At 52.0% G+C, this 21945-nt stretch overlaps 2 protein-coding genes across 2 annotated transcripts; both read left to right on the forward strand.

Moving 5' to 3' along the window:
- The first annotated feature begins 5617 nt into the window (after positions 1-5617).
- LOC100897312 (noggin-1) lies at positions 5618-14715 on the forward strand. The gene is made up of 4 exons (XM_003745963.2): positions 5618-5812; positions 13048-13361; positions 13487-13743; positions 13891-14715. The coding sequence occupies exons 1-4, from the start codon at positions 5804-5806 to the stop codon at positions 14115-14117; spliced, it is 807 nt and encodes a 268-aa protein (XP_003746011.1). The 5' UTR covers positions 5618-5803; the 3' UTR covers positions 14118-14715.
- Positions 14716-15243: 528 nt separating this feature from the next.
- LOC100902224 (uncharacterized) lies at positions 15244-20027 on the forward strand. The gene is made up of 2 exons (XM_018640518.1): positions 15244-15342; positions 19066-20027. The coding sequence occupies exons 1-2, from the start codon at positions 15244-15246 to the stop codon at positions 19879-19881; spliced, it is 915 nt and encodes a 304-aa protein (XP_018496034.1). The 3' UTR covers positions 19882-20027.
- Positions 20028-21945: the final 1918 nt, after the last annotated feature.

A 21945-nucleotide genomic window follows, 5' to 3' on the forward strand; every position in this document is an offset into this window, starting at 1 on the left:
GGGCCTCTCAGCCTTCTTTCAACGACAAGTAACGTGCAAGTGGAAACAGTCATCGTTAAGAGCGCCCACCAGCTTCCGCAATCCATGAGCTGAATGAAAACTAAACTAGACAGCCCGCGAAGCTCCACTTTGGAGACGAACGCCAGCACATCGAAGTCGTGGGGATACGTAACATCGAGATGAAGATTCCTCGGATGAAGAAGACTGAGATCACCCAAAGCAAAATGAGCCTCCCGATATACGAGCTGAGAGAGAATTCCTGTCCAGGTCCCGTTCTTCGATGCCCCCCAGGTTTGAGGACCGGGCGACTCTCTGACGAAGTATTCAAAGCCGAGGTGCGTGCGTACGTCCTCCATCAATAAGAATTCGAAGCCTCCAGTCGCGTTCCCGACTCGAGGGCTCGTTTCGTTCGAGAGCTCGACGTTGAAAAACCAAGGTTTGTCCCTCGAGCAGCAAACCAGTGTTCTATTGAATACGGACGGTCGAGGCACCGCTTCATGTAAATCGAAAATTTTCGTCACGAGTCCACATCTGTTGCAGGCTACATCAATTTTCCCCGTACTAAAAATGAGACACTGCCGATACAGCTGCCTGTCCTCGTATACCACGTGACTGTTGTCGATCTCGAGGGGTCCGTCCCCAATAAGAATCGCGTCGCAACACCGGGATATCCAGTACATTGCTGGAATATCGCTCGAGTTGAAGAAATAGCAGAAAACAGTGGTCCACGTGTAGAAGTTCAGGGAGATGAATTTCATCTTCTCGATGGTGACCTGGCCGGGTGAGGATGGCCAGACAATCACCCCGGTCTCGTTCCTGTCGAGGAGCGTTCTTTTCAACGCACCGTGGAAGGCTTCCTGTGCGTGGGAGAAAAAAATAGGACAACTCAGCGGAGGAATAGTATCCTCCCGAGATGACGAGCGGATTCCCCCCTCCCCCCCCTCGCCGAAGGACTCGCCTCGAAAGGAAATTGACGGATTGGGAACCATGTGGGCGCTCACTCTGAATGTGTAGAACGTGGATGGTTTTCCTCGATGATGCTCAACACACCGTGCGAATCCCTGAACCGAAGCCAAGCTATCGATGAAGTGATGCACGACAACAGGTTTCCCGCCGAATATCTGGCTTATCAGATCGCACATGAAACGATCACTGGCATCCGACAGAACGAAGCTCGCGAAGAGGGCGAGACAGAGCAAGGAATTTCTACACATTCTCTTGTTTCGCTCCCTGTAGCCTTCTCCTTATACTTGTTGACGGGCAGTCAGTTCGAGACGAGATGGCGAGAATCTTGTCCAAAAAATACGAGCATGAGCGTGACTTGCGTGAGATGGTCAGAATCATTGATTCCCTGAATTTCGGGACCGTCTCTCACACCCGTCGAAGCAGCTCGCGATCTCCCCGGGTGCGCCCACATCATGAAACTCTCCTCTACGGGTGAAAATTGATCGGACGCAAGTCATGTCGATCCGAAGACCTGATGTTCGCCGGGGAACGACGGGAGGGCAGAGCCGGACTCCGAAGATTCGCTGTCTAAATTTAGATATACCACGAGTTGAAGAGCTGCGACAAAATTGACGCCTCATCGGTTAGGATGACTGCGAGACCATGCTCTGCGACTGCATCAATGCATACCGTGCTGCAGCTCATCACACGGGAATCACGGAAGGGGGGAACGTCGATGCATCACCTCTTTGAGCCTCGAACTTTTCGGGAAATTCCCGAAGATCACTTCTGAGGGTAATTGCCACTTGTCGGCAAGGCTGCTGCCGTGGGGCGAGTCTCTTGAACGGCAGATTTCCGCAGTTGCCAGCAGCATCGAATCAGCATCTCGAGAAGGGTCGATAGCACATCCTCGGGCCAGCATATTCATAGATTCGCCAGTCAGAAGCTAACATCAGTGTTTCGGAAGGGAGCAAACGTTCATCACCTCTACGACGGAAACTAGATTGAGCAGCGCGAGGCTTCCCAGAGAATACAGCGATACCTCAATCGTATAGTGGCCGGTATGTGATCTGCCAGGCTCCGGGCCCTGGAGCGCGAAGTCGAGTCCCGACCGCCGAGGCTAGCACTAAACCTCCGACAGATATGTCGCTGGATAGATTCTGCAACCCGATCTGGATGTAAGTTTTGACTGCGATTCGACTTCTAATGAATGTATTTTATCCGGGAAAGCAAAGGCTGCCCCAGTTCCTCCTGGTCTTCTAACGACAAGGAGAATCGATTCGAGTTCCCTCCAAGAAGGAGCGAACATTGCTCATAGGTAGGGCTCGACTTTCGTCGCGGTCCGTGACCGCGATTTTTCGTTACATTGCGGGGCGTTTCCCCATAGGAAGTCTATGGAAGCCTGAAAATGCCGCGAATTTCCGGCTAAGAAGCCGCGGCGAAAGTCGAGCCCTACTCAAACGTTTTGAGCCACAAGCCACAACAGCGGGTTAATGCCCTTCTCAGTGAAGGTTGTTTTCATCGCTAGATACTGACGCCGCGCTCCGAGTATAGGTCTGGACGAACGCTGACGGGCGCGTGCGCGTAGTCATCTGAATGGGGATATCCATTTCGCTTTCTGGGAGCGAGATCGGATAACAAACCTATAACGCCAGTTTATGTGTACACGACTTCGACTTTTATGATTACGGAGAGAACCGGAGTTTTCCACGTGCTGGGGAAATTTCGGCCACTCATCTAAGCGACCCCGAAAGATAGATTTTCCAAGTTTGAGGAATAGAGTTTACAATTGTTCAGAAGGAGGGAATTTTCCAATCATGTTTCTGATCCATTGTTCATTGCCCTCCCGGTCTGACGGGATCGGACCGAGCCATTGGAGTTTGGATGATTGCATCAATTTGAGATCCAACAGTTGTCATTATGACATCTTTCTGTGGTCAAGCCGAGCCCATGATCATCCCCTCCCACGGAGCTCGACTGTTTACGGCCCGCCAATCTCAGGGGATGAGTCGGGATCGGACGAAGGTGAGATGAATTCGAGTGCGATTGATCGCGAGCTAAGGATCAGGATCCTCTCCGAACGAATCGATGGACTGCGATCAACCGCTCTCATGTTCTATGATTCACGATGTCCGAGCTGAATATTTCGCAAACCTGCAGACGATATGCGTCCGCCAGATTGCCTCTACTTATTCAGAGAAAAAACACCGGAATAAATTGAATGATCAATGAGCTGGAGATCGATCTTCGGAGTTCCCGTTGAAACTACGCGGGATGTTCGGGGGAGCTACGAGAGTACTCAGGCTCTCTGCCGGAGCATGACGAGCGGGAAACTGGGAACTCCCTCATCCGGGACCGCTGCAGAACCCGTAACGATGAGGCGGCCCCAGGTCTGAACCCGCAGAGTCGATCCCCTTCGAAGCTTAGTACAAAAAAACATTTGTCTTCAAGCTTCCGCAGGTCGATGAGAAGTCTGGAACCCGAATATTCCGAACTTTCGAACCGATCCCCCTAGCCGGCGATGCTCTCCTCTATCGAATGAGTTTTCATTCTTAGTCAAGTTCGCGTCGCCAAACCAAACCCTCCCTAGCTTCCATGACAATTAAGAAGATGTGCGGGAAATGGCAGCTCCTCCCTCTTCCCATCCTCCCGCCGTAGCAGAGGAGGCACGAGTAGAACATAGTTCTTGAAAAAGGGGTCTTCTAGGCGAATCAGGTGAGGGAAAGCAGGCGAGCTACGTCAGGAGCCGTCGCCGAGCGATTCGAGAGAGAGGACGAGCAGAGGGACGGATAGACCGACCGACGGACGGAGGGACTGGTACGCACTCGCACAAACAAAAATTCTTCCTTCCTCTTTCCGTCCGACAACGTCGTCGACGCTGGCTGCGACAGCGGCGGCCGCGGAGATGGCAAGGGCATCGTCTTCTAGCCGCGGAGAGCCGTAGGCAGAAAGCAAGGATTCACGTACCGGCTCGCATAAACCACGGACGGCAACCACGTTTTCACGCTTCTCAACGGATATTGTTCATGAGAATACGGAGGAGCTCCAACCGATTCCCGACAGTCCGACAGGAGCCTTAAGGAGCGCGAGTGCATCATCAGAAGTTCGAGAGAGCAGCCCCGCGTCTCTCGGAGAAGAATCGTGTTCGGGAGAATCGTTCGCGAGTCCCAGAGCTGACTCCAAGTGCTGTTGTTGACCGAGCAACCGAAGATCCCCAGCTACTTATCCGTGTTTGGTGCGAATAGAATTCTCTCCCATTTGTTGACGGCGACCGTCTCTCCCTTCCCTCGACTCACTGACTGACTGACGGACTGAGTGACAGACGTCCGTACACGCGTTACCACCAGTCCACACTGGCACTGAGTTTCCCCCTCGGTTCCCTCGCCGGAGCCGAAAACGAAGTTCGAAAGCGTGCTGCACCCCTCGAGCGGACTTCGCTCATTGACGCGCTCACGTCTGAATACTCATACGCGCTCCAGCGTACGGCCGCCGCCGCCGTCGCCGCCACCGCCTCCACTGACTTACGGATCGATAGACCCACAGAAAGACGAGCCGCTCACGCACAACTTTTACTCAATCGTTCATTGACTCGTTCCGTGAATGAGCGTAGTGGTTGCCTTGCGTCGTGACTTTTGAATACAGAGGCTCCGATGAGATGTCTAAACGCCATCGCTTTCTTTTTTCTCATTGTGTTCCTCGACCCAGTGCTTCTAGTGATTGAACTGCTCCACAGACGACAAATGCCTCGTTACCTCATCTGTGTCAGCTGACCTCTGTCTTCGAGACTTCGTGTCATCCACACCACGGAATCTCTTCTAGGTTGGATTCCTCCCGCCCTCAGAATGGTAAGCGCCGATGTACGATAGGAGTATAATGGATCGCGTTGGAAAAAACATTCGTCGCTAGAGGTATCCTCGTCGTTAATTGATCGTTCTCCGCCGCACTCGATCCCATCACCGGAGAGTGACTGTCGTCAAGTGATAAATATTGAGAGTCTACCGCCACTCTCATTCTCTGTTTCCCATTGATCGGAAATTAAAAGAAAAAGAAAGGCCGGGAAAAAACCCGAGAGAGATCGTAGGACACGCGGAATTTCCAGAGTGAATGTAATGGACCGATGCTCTTGACCATGTTTTCAAGGTGGATCAAGTCGAATCGCTCCGCTGTACAACCGTGATCTTTGTCTCGAAGAAGGAACACTTCCGCGCTCCGATAATAATGCCAGATCCAAATCCGTTGCAATTATTTGTCGACGACAACCCGATCTTCTCGAGTTTTTTCGAGAGCGAGTTTTTCTCCCGGTCAAGCGCCGCGTCGGTGGAGCTCTCCTACCCGGGCCAGACCTAAACTCGCCTCGCCGGATCGGCCTCCTCGGGTCTGGTAGCCGGCCTTGCAAGTGTCTGTACAGGCCGGCGTTCGTGCGCACAGGCGTCGAGTCAAAGAAAAGGGTCCCCCGCTTACAGTTGACGTCTCGAGATGGATTGGATTAATGGATAAGGATAAGTTTGTGTAGGTGGAGCCCGACCGACCGGCGCGGCGACCCAACGGCCGACCGGTCACGCAGCGGCTTTGTTGCTGTCGCTGCAATGACGACAGCGGCATCAGCGATGACGGCGGTGTTAGAGTAAAGGAATAAGATTTTGCGATAAATAGCTCTAGAGCTTTTGAGCGAGTCGGAAAGAGTTGGAATCTAGCAGAAGCCTAGACGGTGTTTAGCGCGAGGCGAATCGCAAGAGGAGAGCCGAGCCTTTTAAGACGAAGTAAGACATGCGCGCTTTTCCAGGATGGACATCGACGGTGAAGGATTAAGGTGTTTTCTGCTGCAAGCTCACGTCGCCGATACTCTCTTCGACGTACCATGCTGCCAGTGAGTACCCCCATGCGATTATTGAACGACTCGAGTCAAGAAAGCACATAGTGTACAAAGTCTGGATGAGTTTGGAGCGCTCACTGAAATACGGGTGATCGGAGCAGAAGTGACTGAGCGGAATTATTGGGTTCCCGATGCGGCGCGGCCGAGTCTGGAGACAGAGTTTCCGCGTGGAACTATTCACAACTCAAAACCAGGGTTGAGGTCGGGGGATCCGTCTCGGAAACGAGGTCACGAGAATAATGATTGAAGCCAGACCCAAGTGTGCGTTCCGTGGACGATTCCGCGCTTCCAGGCATTGTGGCATTCTAATTGCGCACATTCTCTCGAGCAACCTGTTTTTCTAACGATAAGGCTTGTGTAACTCTTCGAGACATAGATTAAGATAGCTGGGGATTGGGACGATCCGTTTCCTAGAAATGTAAGGAGACCGCGTTCGACTCAATCGTGCGTGAGGAGCCTGTGTAGGACTCGCGGTTCTTGAAATCTCCTATTCAGCATCCGTGCATAATAGCTCGCATATCGGATCATGAGGTGGTGAGATTCCGACGAATGAGGTCCGGAGGGCCTCGCCTACCGGATTTCGATCGAACCCACGTCACACGCGGCGAGCAGGAAGTGTTTAGAGGTCCGGTACAGCCTCGAGTTCCGATTGCGTTTCATTTCCTGACGACAGATCGTGAGCTCACTCCGAAGGAAAAAAAAGATGTGAGCCATGAGATGAAGGAAAATAAGTCGAATAATAAACCGACGGCGGACGAATTCCGAGACGAAGGTTTCGTGAGCACCGCGGACGTCTGCTGTCAATCCGGAACATGTTTATTCCGCATTGTGATCGCCATCGACGCGGTCGTAAGACTTTGTTCGACTTGCTCGTAATTTATAGGGTTATTATGCGATTGGTAACGCGGCACACGCCCACGGTCACTGCAATTGGAGATGCGTTCGCGGGGAGTCGCGCACAAACGAGACGCAATCGCTTCGTGAGAGATTCGCTCGTGTTATCGGTGTGCTCCGAAAGCCGTCAGAGTCTGTCCGTCAATTAATCGACCGAGAGCTCGACGTGGTCGATGCGGCCCGTTCGCTTGCGTTCTGTCCAGGGAAAACTCGTTCCGGCATCTATTTGGGGAATCTTCGCGCCAGCATCTGTCCGGGGTTGTGACTTGGGCTTACCAGGTCGAATAACGATTGGAGTAATGCTTCAGTCATAAGCTGAACGATGTTAGCGAGTCGCCTCGGACATGCTTGAGTGGCATGGAATCGAGAAGAATCTCCGATTCTAGCAGTCCTTGATTGTTTCCATCTGCGTCGGCCGTGCGGCCGGCCGACCGGATTGACGCCGGACAGCCCGTGCCGGACGCTTTTCCAATGAGGGCTAACCGGACATCGATCCTGGGATCCAGATCGGAATCGACTCGAGCCCTCGATCTTCCGTCGGATTCGAAATCGCTGGGAGATTGTCGCAAATCAAAAGTCGGGAGTTCAGTAAACGATTCAGGGTCTCGACAGTCGAATGAAGGCGAAGGAGAATATCGCGAAATTCAGAGAGCCCCTGCCTTGCACCGCCAAAGGTCAATTCGATATCTTCGCGAGGCGTTTTAGCGCATTCGAGATAAGTCCCTAGCGAAAAGATCGCACGCAGACCTCGATCCCACGTGTTGAGAAAAGAGGGAAGACAGCCGAGGGAGAACACTCGTTCGAAGCGCTCCTCGAACCGTCGAAAAAACTGCGCGGGGAGCGAAACTGCCAAGCAGCCGATCTTGCTTAGACATCTAGGCACCGAGTAGGGAACGAGTGAGCGACAGATGATAAGCGCGAATAATAAATTATATATGTGAGAGCAGAGCAGACGAACGGGGGAGAATCGGAAGGGAAGCTCACATTCTCTGAACGTGCTCTATTTCCAAAAAAAATCGGCGCCTAACGGTGCCGCCCCGCTCGGCATCGTCGTCCGTTCTGTTGCGGGTGATGACGCTGTCCGATAAGACAAGTTCGGAGCTCCTTCGTCTTCCCCGCGGGTTTTTCAGACGCTTGCCATGGAGTTGTAGACGGTAGCCCATTGTGATACATGGAAATGGAGAGCGAGCGTAATAGCTCGGGTCCGCACACAATCATAACTCTGATCATCCGACCATCCTTTTCTCTCAGTTTCTTAGCAGCGAGCTCCATCGAAGCCTATGTTCGGGGGAGAGTCCATCCTCGGAATCGACCACCTACATATTATTATTGCCCATCCATCAATCATGAACTTATCAATCCGTTCTCCGATCCCTTCATATCTCCATTCATCGGCCCGCTAATCCGGCCATACCTTTATGCATCTTTCCATCGGTCTACCGAGCGTTCGTCCCCCTGCTCATAAGCTCGTTCGTTCCTTTTTCGCCGTGTCTCACTGGCGACGTCGGGTCGGTGAGCCACGGCGCCACGTAAATCTCTCGACGACGACGGCGGTGGTGGTGGTGGCTGTGGCTACAGCAATACCGCTGGCGGCGGCGGCGGCAACAGCAACCTTAGCGGCAAGGCACGACGAAACGACTGTCGTGCTCCAATCTGTGCATACATAGTAATCAAATGAGTCGATTCTATCTCCAGTCTGCGAGTCCATTCCGAGCCTTCGCGTACAACATCCTCTGAAGGATAAATACGAGCTGGGGATCGCGACTCACTTCTGACGGTCTCCGGAAAACTTCTCGACGTGGATGTAGTTTTCCGCAGATCCAGGGAGCCGGGGAAGAAATACGAACAATCTTTCCGAATCTGAGAGGCACCCGTCCGATTCTGAGTAGACCGCTTCCCATTTTCCGATTCTATGAATTCTCGAGAGCTGGCTGTCGAGCCTGGGTCTCAAATTCGTCGGCTGAGATGACGGCGGGAGCTTGAAGGACGGCCGGATAGCTGTCGCCACATGGACGTCATTCATTGTAATTTTCGTGAATCTCCTGAGCCTGTATCTATCGGTCGCCTCCGGTCAACTCGCGTTCAAACTCCCCCGGGAAAGTGGGGAGGACAGCGACCATGCAAAGAAGACAGGGTGGACCCCAGGACAAGCTGCGTGAATCCACGGGGAACTAAGAAGCTCCACGATAATAGAACCAAACTGATCAATTGAGCAGCTAAACTATTCTCCCGCTGCGGGTTTCGGAACGCCATGACGTCGGGGTGACTAAATACGACGAAAAAACGTACAGAAGGTCTGAATGACCGGCCTGGGCGCCGTTGAGTTGGATTATACGAAGACTTTGTAGTCCGTGGGCGTATTCTGTTCGCCTGTATCTTTGGCTCGGAATCGCTCGTCTTCACTTTGCTACGACAACAGCAGCCGCATGAGCAGCTGCGGCGTAACCGCTCATTCGGTCCGCTTACTGATGATATATTGCTCGTTCTGGTGAACAAGACTCCGCGCAATTTCACGGCGCTCTCCATCGTTTACACGGGGTGGGTGGGTTCGATGCGTTCGAAATCCGATCTCTAAAGGGGACATTCAGACTTTGGCGCGAACGGCTCGATACCCTGTAATAAGCTCTTACGTTCAGAAATTGATACGGAACTTGCACACCGGACCATCGGAACTTCTCAGTCTAGGCTGTGGTGCGAGGAGCTTCATCATGGGGATGAGAGTCGGAGCTGAGTGAGTCTTGTCACGGCTTGTATTGAACGTGACTGAGAGAGCATCGGATAGCTCCACCGAGCTGCCAGCTCTGACCGCTCTATTTGTACTCCGACTCCATTTAAGCTCTTTATTCTGACAAGGAAGATTATCCAAGTGGCGGAGATCCGCCTTGGATGTTTCTTGTCAAGATTATAGGATGGTCTTCAAGTACCGGTCTCAGCGACACGGCTCTATCAGTGATAGATAGAGATGCGTCTCGTAGATCTGCGGCCTTAGAGTAAAATTATCGAGACAGGAGCCTTGTTTACTTGATAATTGGACCATCAAAAATATGGGCAGAGGTTGCGACTCGCCCAGCATGTTCGATCGAATAGAACTCGTCCGGCTGATTCTATCGTTACACTCTGCATGGACGTCCTTGATCGTACCAGAGAGTCGATGCGAATTGATCGGTGTTCTTCATCGTGAACGATATAAGAATCCCTTGGGACCTTTTCTTCGATCGCTGAGCTAACCAGCCCTACGGGAACGAAGTGAGGTCTTGAGACCAGACATAATAGTCATCCAACGAAATGGACGAAACTCTCATCACGTGCTCGATTCCGAGCGAGAGCGGGCCGGGCATTACCAAAGTGGCCACGACGCGATCTCTTAGTTTCGATCAGACGACACCCGTTCTTGGTCTTATGTGCTCCGGAACTCTTCGCTCGGGATTGATCTAGATGAACGCAGGGGACGGCAAGCCTCTTGTCGAATGAAGCCTCGCTCTGGTCAGCGCCGAAATCCATTCCGCCCGTGGAAATTTAGACTCGGTGCCTAGACCCCAGAAGATCGGCGCTCTCGTCGAACGGGGATCAGGACCGGGAGAATCTGAGGTTTTCGCTGATCGTGTGCGTGTGTTTGACGGGGAGCTCTGCGAGTAGTTGCGGATGCTGCCAACGCTCGGGAATCGCGCGTCCCGTCCCTTGGGGTCGGAATATGACGTTCGAACATTGCGGCGACTATATTTCCCGTTTTTCTGCAACGCGTTTCTGCACGATTACACCATTGTCATAATGCGAGCTCCACAAACTGAAACATAAAAGCAAAAGTTGAAAAATATGAAATCCCACTGGAGGATCGATGCCTCGAGCAGAACCATTACGACGGAACGAGTTATCACTCGCCGTATGCATTGTCTGAAGACCACGTGAATGAATGGAAGCTTCTCGCACGAGATTCCGTAGTAAGACCGGTACATTCGGGTGTCGCCCACTCGGCCCCTTTTTGCGGACGCGCACTGTCTCCGAGTCTTTGTGAAACACAATGTATACGAATGTACGCACAGAGCGAAAGTAATCGCCGGACCGCTCGCTCGCGGCTCGCCCGAGTAGCTGTTCCAGTCCTTCCACGAAAAAACTGCGTCGAATGCAAGGACCCGATCTGACATCATCAGCAGCAGCGACAAGATCAAGAACGGCAGCTACAATCGAGCGCACATCTTTTGAGTTGCAATGTCTCGGGGAAGGGTTCAGATCTCGGTTTCGAGACAGTCCGAGTCCACGATGTCCACGAATCCGTGTCTGGGGAACATCTCATGACGCGATATCGTTCATCAGAGCCATTCCATCCCGCCCCCCCGCTGTGCCACGGGTTAGAGAATGGCACAGCCTAGGAGTTCAAATGGTGTCTGAACTTCGGCGCTCTTATTGCTTCAGACGTCAATCATTCTCTCAATCAATCGATCGACTTGCTCAAGTACCTACGAACGGATGATTATAGACGATGATCGAATAATTATGCCTCCGGTGGGTCCGTTCATGATTTTCTACTCCAGGACGTTTCAATCTCGGGCATTTGAGCCCGGGAAAAAGCTTCCTCGGCTCTTCGCTCCGAGTTCATACCTTCGAGGAGCTGTCGGGGCCATGGAGAAGAAGGAGGATCGAAGAACACTCAGGAGACCGCTAAACGTCGACGAGAGTTGGCGGGTTGATGAGTTGCATGCTTCATTCTCGAATATCGCCGCTGTCCTCGGTAATTTTGTAAACTGGCGATTCTCCAGTAGCACCAGAATCCACCCCTGACATGGGCGATGATTTCGCGGAACGAAACTTTGTTATCGACACGTTTCCGAATCGACGACGCCAGTCTCTAGAAGTATCGAGCGGCCTTCGTTCATTCGTCGACTCCCTTGGTGGTGGATGATCACACAGGCGAAGCGAGCACGTACACTGCATGTTATCTTCATCTATCCCTCCAAACCATCATCGGCAGTCTTCGATGATCCAGAAAGCCGCCGACAGCAGCACATAATTATTTGTCCAATGCGTGAATCATTGAAATTATTGTCCTCGGAAGGCCCAGGAGGCCCATTATCCGGATGGTTCCCCCAGGATCGAGAGTGTCCGAGCCGGCCGGAGCTCGGTCCGACGCTCGACGTACTTGTGTTTTCGGATGATGAGCGGCTCGCCGGTATTTAAGGCTACTCTCCATTTATGGTTAAGGCGACGTGTTGGTTCCGTGAGGGACATATGAGACGCCAACACACCACTCTGCGCTTTGGCGCCGGAACGTTTGGGAAACGTTCATGTCTAACAATGTTCCAGAAAATGCAGATAGCGTGCAGACACGTTTCAGAAATTGGCAATCAGAGCACCCAGCGCTCTCGAGCGCGAAGTTTCTTACCCAGCACATGCTTTGTAAACACAGCGGAGTGAGTTGTGACGCTTGGCTTGATTTTCGATGAGCGAACTTCCTCATCGATCGAATTTCCTAGCGGATCTCGATTTCCAAAATTCGTGCGGGACATCGCGACGTAAATGTACGCTGCACGCAGCCATATAACCGGTCGCTGCGTTGCTCCCGCGGAGCGAGCACCGCGTGTACATGTTTACATTTAGTTCTACCTGTGCAATGTTCGCGTCATCGACGCGACTCGTGGCGAAACCAGCTCCGTATTGTGCATTCGAGCCAGCGACTCAGTCGGTGATAGAGTGAGTGAGTCAAATGCAAAACTTCGGGAATTCCTCTCCGTGGAACGGCCGTCAGATAGGGTTGAAGCATCAGAAACAGTCATTTCTGACAACTCTAGTTTACATCAGTTCCTGGAAGACGTGTATGGCGCTCGCGATCCGAGCAAGTGTCACAAAATCCTTCTTGAATCTATTGTGTGAATGACGTACGCTCGTTGACTCTGGGCGTGGATCCCATGACGGCGCACAGCGTCACTGGCGAAGACTCCTCGGCTGAAGTATGTTCCAGCGACTTTGGCCGCTCCGAGGGTTTTCGCTTCTTTCCGATCCTGGGGATAATATCTGCGAAGCGACGAGTTCGCTCCCTGACTCCAGCATAGGTCCCTGGGATTTCTCATTCGTTCCATCGGCTCCCATTGGATGTGCGAATGTTGGGCTCATGGAAACGCGCTGGAGGAATTCTCTGGCCGGGAGCTGAAATTGTGTGCTTACGGACCGACGAAGACTCCCTGAGCTAATATTTAAATTTCCTTTCCGGGAATTTTATGCGGTGGCCAACGAGGCATCTGGCTGCTTGAATATTTAGCTCGACACCGAATTGGAAATCAATACAGATCAGTGTATATTATACGAGTAGCGTAGGCATAATCTTGTCTTGTTTTTCGTTTCAGCGGAAAAGGTGGAGTCATCTATCATGTCCAAACTGTGGGATTACGACTTTCTTTCTATGCATCCAGTTTTCTATTCTCCTCGCGGGCGTGCTCCACACCGAAACGGTCGCTGGAGACCTGAGCCCGGACCTGAAGGAGAAGGCCAAATACCTCGTCGAAAAGCTTAGAAGCGACAACGAGACTGAAGACATCCCTCCCCCTCCGGCAGAAAGGTATAAAAAGCCGGAGATCGACACCGCTGCCCTGCTGAAAGAGCTGGGTGAAGATATCCTACCCAAATACATGAGTATCTCGAACCCGAACATCACACAACGGTGAGCCTCGCAGGAGTCCGTTCGTTGCATGAATCTCTCCGAGCGCATGACGGCATGCGGAATCGAATATCGTCCTTGTCGCAGAGCTCGCCTTCGTGACATTCGATTTCTTCACCATTCCGCAGAACTCCATCGGTAGAGCACAAAATTCGACAGAAGAGCGGCCCGCGCCACAAAACGTTGAAGGATCTTCTCGGAGGTCGGGTTGATGATCTTCCGAAAAACAACCCGGAATTCCGCCGACTTCTGAAGAAGTTCCTGCGGAACCATAGTCAGTGTAAGGTCTCAAGATACTGGGCGGATATGGGAGACCGCTATTTCCCACGCTACGTGCGGAAAGGCTACTGCGCACACACGAACTCGAGTTGCTCCATTCCTCCAGGTGAGAAGGACTTTTCGATATGGTATCTCGAATTGTACTGACGATGGATTTTTCCTGAGAGTCCCGAGAAGCAAAGATTATGTACCGTGAGAAACGCAATCGTTCAAGGTGAACTTCCGCGTTCAAGACTGAACTCTTCCCCCGCAGGTTTAACATGTTTGCCTGAAAAGAGGAAAGAGCTCAAACTTATGTACTGGGCTTGTCACATAAGCCGATTCTCAAAACGCACGCGTGTGGGATCTGACGAAGGAGATGACGACTTCGACATGGAAAACATGAGGTGCCGGTGGAGGAAGGTTGTGTACAGCGTTCTGGATGAATGTACATGCCGTTGCAAACCTTCTTCATCGGAGAGCGTTGACCTGGATGAATGAACGGTGAATCTAGAAATCTAGAGTTCCAGTGTCACAAAAGAACACGGGAAAAAAATCGCGATCGACACCGGGACAGAGCGCATCATCGCGAGCCCTCAAGATATCGACAAGCTCGTCCGAGGGGAAAAATGACTTGTTCGGGCCCCCTATCCTCCATCGTGTTCGTCCCCGGATCCCTTCGACAACCCGACATAGCAGCGGAAAGAATCGAGGCAAGCTGAAAGTGTAAACTATGTGTACATATATCCCACCATAAAATCATCCCCATGCGCTCTTAACAACTACGGCATCATCACCGACAACACGAGAATGTCAACGAATTCATCGGCGATCCCAGATTGCGAGTCAGTGACAGCGAGCAATCATTAATCGAGAAGGAAGCGACAACAAAAAGCCACACCCGTTCATGTACTTGTATGTAATACTTTTTGTTGTAACTTATGTATACGGACTCCTAACCTTGCGCTTATAATGTTAGCGGAGAAACATTCAACGTCGGTCGATTGCGAAGAGCAGTTGCTGTTAGACTAGGGATTGACGAGAAGGCGAACGAGGGGACGAGGAAATGGAAGACAATAAACTAGCGATTTTTAATTTATTTTGTGAAGAAAATTTCGTTCCTTCGATGTTCTCATTTAGTCCATCTCCGTCGTAACATTAGCGTCAAATAAGAACAATAATAATTCTGGACTATTTTTCGAAGTAATTATCCGATGTTTGTGAACGAAAACATATACACGAGAGATCGCCTGCGAGTCACCCTGATTCCGCCGTCGAAGCATGGCATTCCCACCGACATTGTTCTTGAGGTTGGGTCGGAGCTCCGATCGAGCTGATATACCGCTGCTCAGGTCTCGGCATCGAGAGACGGCTATGCACACTGCAGCTGTGTGTACTTCGGGGCGCCGCGAGGACTGCGAATGCAAGATCGTCTTCCAGAGCAGCAGACACGCGAAGGGACGGCCAGACATCGATATAGTCTAGCATCCGGATGTTCTTCTCAATAACAACAGAAACCTCCATTGATGCCTATCTGAGCTCCGGCCATTAGTGACGCGAGCAGATGAGATGTTATGGGTCCTGGCTCCCCGCGAGTCTGGTGTCGAGGCGGGTTGCACTGCGGAACATGGCTAGCTCTAATCTCGGGCTCAGACCCATCGGAGGATGGCTGAGCGCCCCGATCCCGCCGCCTTTCTCACCTGGAGCAGCTACGGTGTGTCATAAGGTAATTTTGACACTGGAGCGCTACGTTTGCGACTTTCTTGCCGAAATGTCAGCGGTGAGCTCCGCTGACCGAGGCAAAACGGATTTCTGTGCTCCCGACTAGAGGGGTCAAAGGGCTTCACTTGACGTGAATCCGACTCTGAGCGTATCGGCGTCCATCCATATGATGAGGGGCATGCTCGCCTGGGGCGGCACGATTCTTGTCTCTTACCCGCTTCCATGTCCCATCAGCTGCAGAGATCAGAGTCAGCTTTGCAGCTTCGGTCGAATAACGAGCCGACTCGAGCCTATCTATCCACGCAAACAGTCTCTCAGTCGCTCCCGATCCCCACAAAGACAAATTTTTACGGTCGGCAATCCAAACGCTTATCTGATTATGAATTATGAAAGACAGAGCTACTCAATTTGAAGCGAAGTCGGGATTCGATTGCTGACGCGTCCATCAAACCCGTCGGGGTGTTGAGCTAGATAAATGTCTGCGAGCATCAGATAACTCCACCTGTTGGGGTTGAACTGTCGGCGCACCTTGATGACCACAGAGCATGTCTCGACGGCTTGACACCTCTGGTCAATCGAGGGGTATGCTCTTTGTTGTCTCGCGATCATTGAAGATCCGCAGACATGGCCGGCGCCAAGAGTTTAGAATACCGAACTCAGAAAGCCTTCAGTCGGCGCGGGAACTTGTGAACCGGAGCGCCGAGTCTTCTCATTGAGTTCTCATTTTTCGCGGGTGTCTGGAATCCACAAGGTTTCTTGTAGGTATCATTTGCTCGAGAGGCTCGATCGAGGTGACGTCATGACATCCACAATTCCGAAACTATACACAAGTAGGGCTGGCTCCGTTCATGAAGGAAACCCTAGACCTCAGGCATTCTCCAGGGTTTCAAGTTTTCGGAAGTAAGACATTGCGACCGCTAAAGGGCCCACAGCTCTGACGTGTCGCTGAATGAGGTGTATCCGCATGTTCGGAAGATCCGTTGTCTCTCGCCGAGTTTTATCGCGAATACTCCACAGACTAGATATTAGCCACTTGTCAGACGGCTTTCGGAGAAATTCGTCGCGAGAGACAGCTTTCTGGGAAGCCTTTCTGTCTACGACTCTGCAAACGATTCTCATCGACTCTTGAACCAGCGACTTCCTGTGCGGAGAGATCGGTGGCCACCGGGTGCGCAGCACCTCAATCCAGACCGTTCCTCTTCCCCTTCCTTCTGATAGGCTCATCCCCGCGCTTATTTCGAAGGGAGCTCTCCTCTCCGGAAGACTCCTGGAAACTCCGAATGATGCCCGCCGCCGTGTTCGCGGATCCGAAACTCGGGGACAAATTGTTTCGTCCTTCCGGCCAGAATCATTACTGAAGAGCAACGAGGATGGAACATCGATCCCAACCCGTCGGCGAAGAAGCGTCGGAGATGACCAATTCTATCGGCTCCAAATCGAGATTCTGTGGGCATCTCTGCAGTCGGCGACGCTCGTGAGAACGTCTTCGAGAAGCGCGGAATAGGTTCCTTTTCTGAGATTTCCTTTCATTCTTATACCATTCCTCATTCCATACCCTTCCCATGATCGGGAATCACAATTCCCCTCAACGCTCCGGGAACGTCCGCCTCCGGGGCGCTGAAAACGCCGCCCAATCCGGAGCGCAATCCTCTGCCCAGTGGCCCTAGAGCGACACTTCGAAGCGGGGATCGACTATGAGCTCCCTGCCTGCAGGCACTCCAAAACGAGAACCTGGATTTGAAGAAAGGGAAATAGAATCAGAACCTCGTGTGGTATGGTGTACCACAGGTTCAACTCTCATCTGCGCGACGCAGGATCCAGTGTTATCGATCCGACTATCACGGTCCAACTCGGCTGACAAACTCTCGTCCGGAAAATCCTAGGTTGGCCTGTCTTGTAAGTTATAGAATATTGAGTCTATCATGGACGAGAGACCGAAGTTCAGTCGATTGGCCGATCAGTCGTCGAATGATTATCATTTTATCGCGGAAATTACTTTTTTCGGGAGAGTGTTCATAGCAAGGACTGAATAGTCCATCGAGAGTCATACTCGAGGCATGATAGGTCCTAGTCGAGATTGTTACATTCGAATCATGAGAGCTCTCTACGAGAATCCGAGAAAGCATCGGAAGACGGCGTAAGATCTCTAGCATGTTTTGGTCTCAGATCGAAAACAATCTTAAAAATGTCGCGAAACACCCGAAATATACAATTCGATCCGGAGAAATTCTTGTTGACCTGAACCTGAGAAAAGCTGGCGTATCTTGCTACGAGAGGCGCCGCGGAGTCCGCCATGGCACGTGTCCAAGGAAATGGGATCTCTAGAATGTGATTTTCCGTGAACGGCAGTGTTTCTCTGACTGTTCCCTGAATTTTTGTCGAATACTTGAAGTTTCTCTATTTTCTTCAGTCAGCCGGCGAGGAATGGTGCCGATGGATCGTTGGTGGATCATGGTGGGGACTCGATGCCGGAAATCCTTCGGGACGGACTGAGAGTGAACTCCGGAACTATTCCGAAGTGGGCATCGAAATCCCTCCCCATGCTCGAAGATTCCCGATCAATTCTACTTCGCTCGCGGGTCCAATCATTAATCGCAGAGCACACGATGATTATTGCCAGAATTTCAGCGACACCAGGGTTAAGTCTAGCTCTCACCTGGAGGCGGGACTTCGTCTTGTCTCCTCCCACGAGGCATATAAATGATGTTCGCCGATCGGCTACTTCAGAATACCTCTTCGAGCCATCCCAATTGGAACGGGAGGGATTTTTGACCGCAGAAAGAGCAATCCGTCAAGGGAATCGTTTTTGCAGTGCCCCAGTTCATCCCCAGACACCCCCAGTACAAAACAATGGTGAGCTCCTGTTTGCATATGAACTTTCATTTAGGTTCTTGAATCTGGTAACGGCACCGTATCTCGATTGAGAGTGGAATCCTTTCCAAAAGCCCGCTCCTTTCCAATGGACTGTTGTGTCTGTAAGACAATCGGATCCCAAGAGGGCTACGACAGAGGGTCTCTGTTCGGGTAGAGCATCTGACAGCGTCAAACTCCGAGGGAGCCCTCCACTGATGACAGGCCTGATTGACTGTCGGAATCGGGCGCCAATGTCAAAACCGCGTCACGGATCACTGTTATTAGTAGGGAACCAAATTCGTTGGGCGTTCCTTAGCCGAGGGTGGCCATCAGCTCGAACCTCTCAAAATCCTCAAAAGCGAAGTCTAAACAGACGACCCTGTAATTGTGCCTTTGAGCCTAATGCTATGAAAACGCATCGACTAGAAAGCTCACGATTCGGTGGATACTGGAAAGTCGCGAAGCTCAAGAACTGGAACCGCGAGTCATACCGATTCTCCCCAAGAGGATCGGTAATCACCCGACCCATTCAGATTTATAGCGAGGGCGAGACTTCCCAAAAAAATCTTGGATCGACGTGATGAGCTCGAGGCGCGAGAATAACCTACGGCGAGGAGTCACAAGGCCTGAGCTGACGACCTGTGACCTTTAGATCCGCAGTGAAGTTATTGATCTCAGTTATTCGAACATGCTCGAAACATTCTTCACACCTCTCGCTGGCTCCTGCAGCGAGTGGCGTAATTAAGTTTTTGATCTCTCTTCCCCCCCGTAGATATTTCTCCGTAAGTTGTCTCTTTCGTGAAGCCGAACGACGACGGATCGTGTCGAGTCGTTTAAGAACCCATGGTTCTGACAGATTTTTTTTCGTTTTCAGAATATCAAAGTCTCATCCGCATTATTGGCCGCAGCCGTTTTCTCGCTGGCGAGCGGTTCCCAGCCGCCTATCAAGAAGGCGACTCATATGGCCTTCTACAAGTGGATATCGAGGAGCAGCAGCAATAACGAGCTGAGTCCCGCACTTTCGACGGGACAGGCTGCATCGTCCCAGGAATTGGTGAAGTCCGACTCCGAAGATTCGGACACGGCGTCGGGGAGTTCTCCTTGGAAGGGAGTCGACGAGACTACGGATAAGGACGACTTGTTTCACGAGGACGCTTCCAGGAAGCTCATTGAAGCGCCGCGTCCGAAGAGAAACCGCAGACCCTCTCGGAGGCGATGCACTGTCAACGGTAACTGTCGACGCGGCCCGGTGAGCAGAATCCTGAGGAATTTGAACCGGGAGCTCCCGAAATTCGGAATCGATAAGGAGCTCCAGGAAGGCGTCGCTCAAGACGACGACAAGACGCCCGATCTCCTCACCGAGAAGAGTTCGGCGCAGGTTCTGATGAGTTTGGATAAAATCCGAGACGATTTCTGCAAAATTCAGACCTTCGCGCAGAAGATCGAAGTCGAAGGTTGTCATCCGAAGACCATCGTCAACAACATGTGTTACGGTCAATGCAACTCGTTCTACATTCCTAACCACGGGTTGCCTCCTTTCCGAACGTGCGGCAACTGCGAGGCTTCGAAAACTCAGAAACTCCGAATCACCCTCGTCTGCCCCGGTCGTCTCGACGGTTTGCACGCCGTATACGTCGACAAGGTGCTCAGCTGCCGATGCACGAGTCGAGCGGCGGGTGCACATTTTTAGATCTTCCAAGGAGTGTTTGCTCTTGGAGCCAATTGTCTGTGATAAGAGCGATCTAGTCCGCCCGGACTAATATATCGGTCGCTTCCCTGTACATAACTTGGAGATGTATATAGTCTGTTCGATACGGAATAAAGTCGAGCAATATATCGATTGAATGGAACGCTTCTCTTCTTGAGTCCTCCGATCAGAAATCCGACGTGAGAACGGCCTTGGAATCCTCGACAACGCACCGATGTTCGGCTCTTCGAGCTGACCATGGGAGTAAGCAGGAAACGGCTCATCCACGACTCCCAACCCGGCCGAGACCCCGATCTAGGCTCGGAATCGACTCCCTCTAACGTGGAGCTCCTTCCTTGGATTTCAAAAGTTCTGAAAGGCGTCCAATCCGGGCTCGCCAAAGAAATCAAAGCAATGAATCATAATGGCTGGAGTCGGCGATGACAATGTCTGACGACGCGCCAGGACCGGGGTGCAGATGTGTAGAAGAGGACGAAGTTCAAACGAGAGAGACAGGCGCCGGTCCATTTACTTGAGAGACCCTGCTTAACTCGTTCGACGGCCGTGCCAATGTCTATCCCTCTGTCTGTCTCTCAGTCAGTCAGCCAGTCTCACAATCAGTCAGTCAATCCACGGGGAGGTTTCTTCATTTTCTAGCGGCTCTCCATAGCCGACGGCGAGACGTGTTCTTTTCTTCGGAACTCCACTCATTCGAATTGCCATGCGCGCCATTCCACGGGAACTCAGGGAGCAGGGCGTGGTAAGACACAAAGTTGGACCAGGGGTCTGGAGACGATCTCTACGTACTCTAGGTTTTCTCCTGCTCTTCGTAATTATTTTCTGCTGGTTCTGCCGCCGCCTTCTCCTCCTCCGCCGATTCATCACAGTTGCCAGCGATTAATCGCGATTACGCACACATACAAAACCGATAAATTGGATTCACATGCGGCGGCTGCTGTTCTTGCGCGTGCTGCCTGAAAAGGCTTCTCCTGAGAGAAGAAGAGGAGCACCTCGGACGCAGTCGCTGTGGCGCCCTGATGATCACCTTGCCTGCCTGCCTGGTCGCTGCCTGGTTCTACGACTGGTCTAGCTTGGATTTGACTAGCTAGCTAGCTAGACAGCCGACCAGATAGCTATCCAGCCAGAACTGCTAAATCGGTTCAGCGCCGCCGTCGTCGTCGTGGTTCGCTCGTGCCACGAGAGAGAAAAGCGAGAGACGCCGCATCTCACAACAACTCCCTGTCTCGACGAATGTCTGCCTTCCCGCTCGATGCTAGCAAGAACCACGGCCGGTCAGGCAGCCAGCCAGCCGGCCGGCCGGCCGGCCAGTCGGTCGGTCCGTCGCTTGGTCGCTAGCTCGATCGGTCCGCCCGTCGCTCGATCGGTCGGTCCGTTCGTCTGTCCGCGCGTCCGTCCGTCGAGCCACAAGCCATCAATTCGACACAAACACAAGGGAGAAACACAAATAGAAGAAGTTTGGCGGCGGCACAGCTCGTCGCCAACTGTATCATCAACTCTGTCCTCGCAACGGTGATCGTCATTAACTCCTTGTTAAACAAGTGCTCCGCGCAAAGTTTATTGCTCGTCATACTTGTTTAACCCCATGGCGCCAAGTCCAAGAAGCGCGGGCTCAGCGGGGCGGGTCAACGAGCAGGCTGCATGTAGAGCAACGCCGGATCTCGACCGGTCCATCATAAACTAATCCAAGCCTGGGATAAATGCCGGCATGTTCCTTCTATCGAAATGAACATGTGTACACCGATCAGATTCAGACATCGATCCCATCACGACAGGTCTTTAGGGCTTCAGAGTGCTTGATTCCTCGAACTGATTATTTTAATTGTTCTATGTCGATCGCCTTCCATGCACCGCGAGCTTTTCCTGATTGTTTTTTTTTCACAGTGCAGCTCAGGTCTCTCGGGTTTATTGCATGATGATCATCGTTATTCGACTTCTTCAAGCGCTACCGGAGTTCTTTCGCGCGCGAGTCGTCATGTTGTGTCTGGCTGCGGGTGCACTAGGAACGGTGAGGTTTGAGCCTTTGACATTCAATCGTCTCGAAGCTGA

The sequence above is a fragment of the Galendromus occidentalis genome, unplaced genomic scaffold (genome assembly GCF_000255335.2).
Source record: "Galendromus occidentalis unplaced genomic scaffold, Mocc_1.1 scf7180000077487, whole genome shotgun sequence".
In the NCBI taxonomy this organism is placed as follows: domain Eukaryota; kingdom Metazoa; phylum Arthropoda; class Arachnida; order Mesostigmata; family Phytoseiidae; genus Galendromus; species Galendromus occidentalis.

Coding starts and splice junctions, on each gene's coding strand:
- LOC100897312 (XM_003745963.2), top strand. Junction 13,362..13,486: donor AACCCGAACATCACACAACG/GTGAGCCTCGCA, acceptor ACCATTCCGCAG/AACTCCATCGGTAGAGCACA. Junction 13,744..13,890: donor GAGTTGCTCCATTCCTCCAG/GTGAGAAGGACT, acceptor CTTCCCCCGCAG/GTTTAACATGTTTGCCTGAA.
- LOC100902224 (XM_018640518.1), top strand. CDS start 15,244: ATGGCTAGCTCTAATCTCGGGCTCAGACCCATCGGAGGATGGCTGAGC. Junction 15,343..19,065: donor CAGCTACGGTGTGTCATAAG/GTAATTTTGACA, acceptor TTTCGTTTTCAG/AATATCAAAGTCTCATCCGC.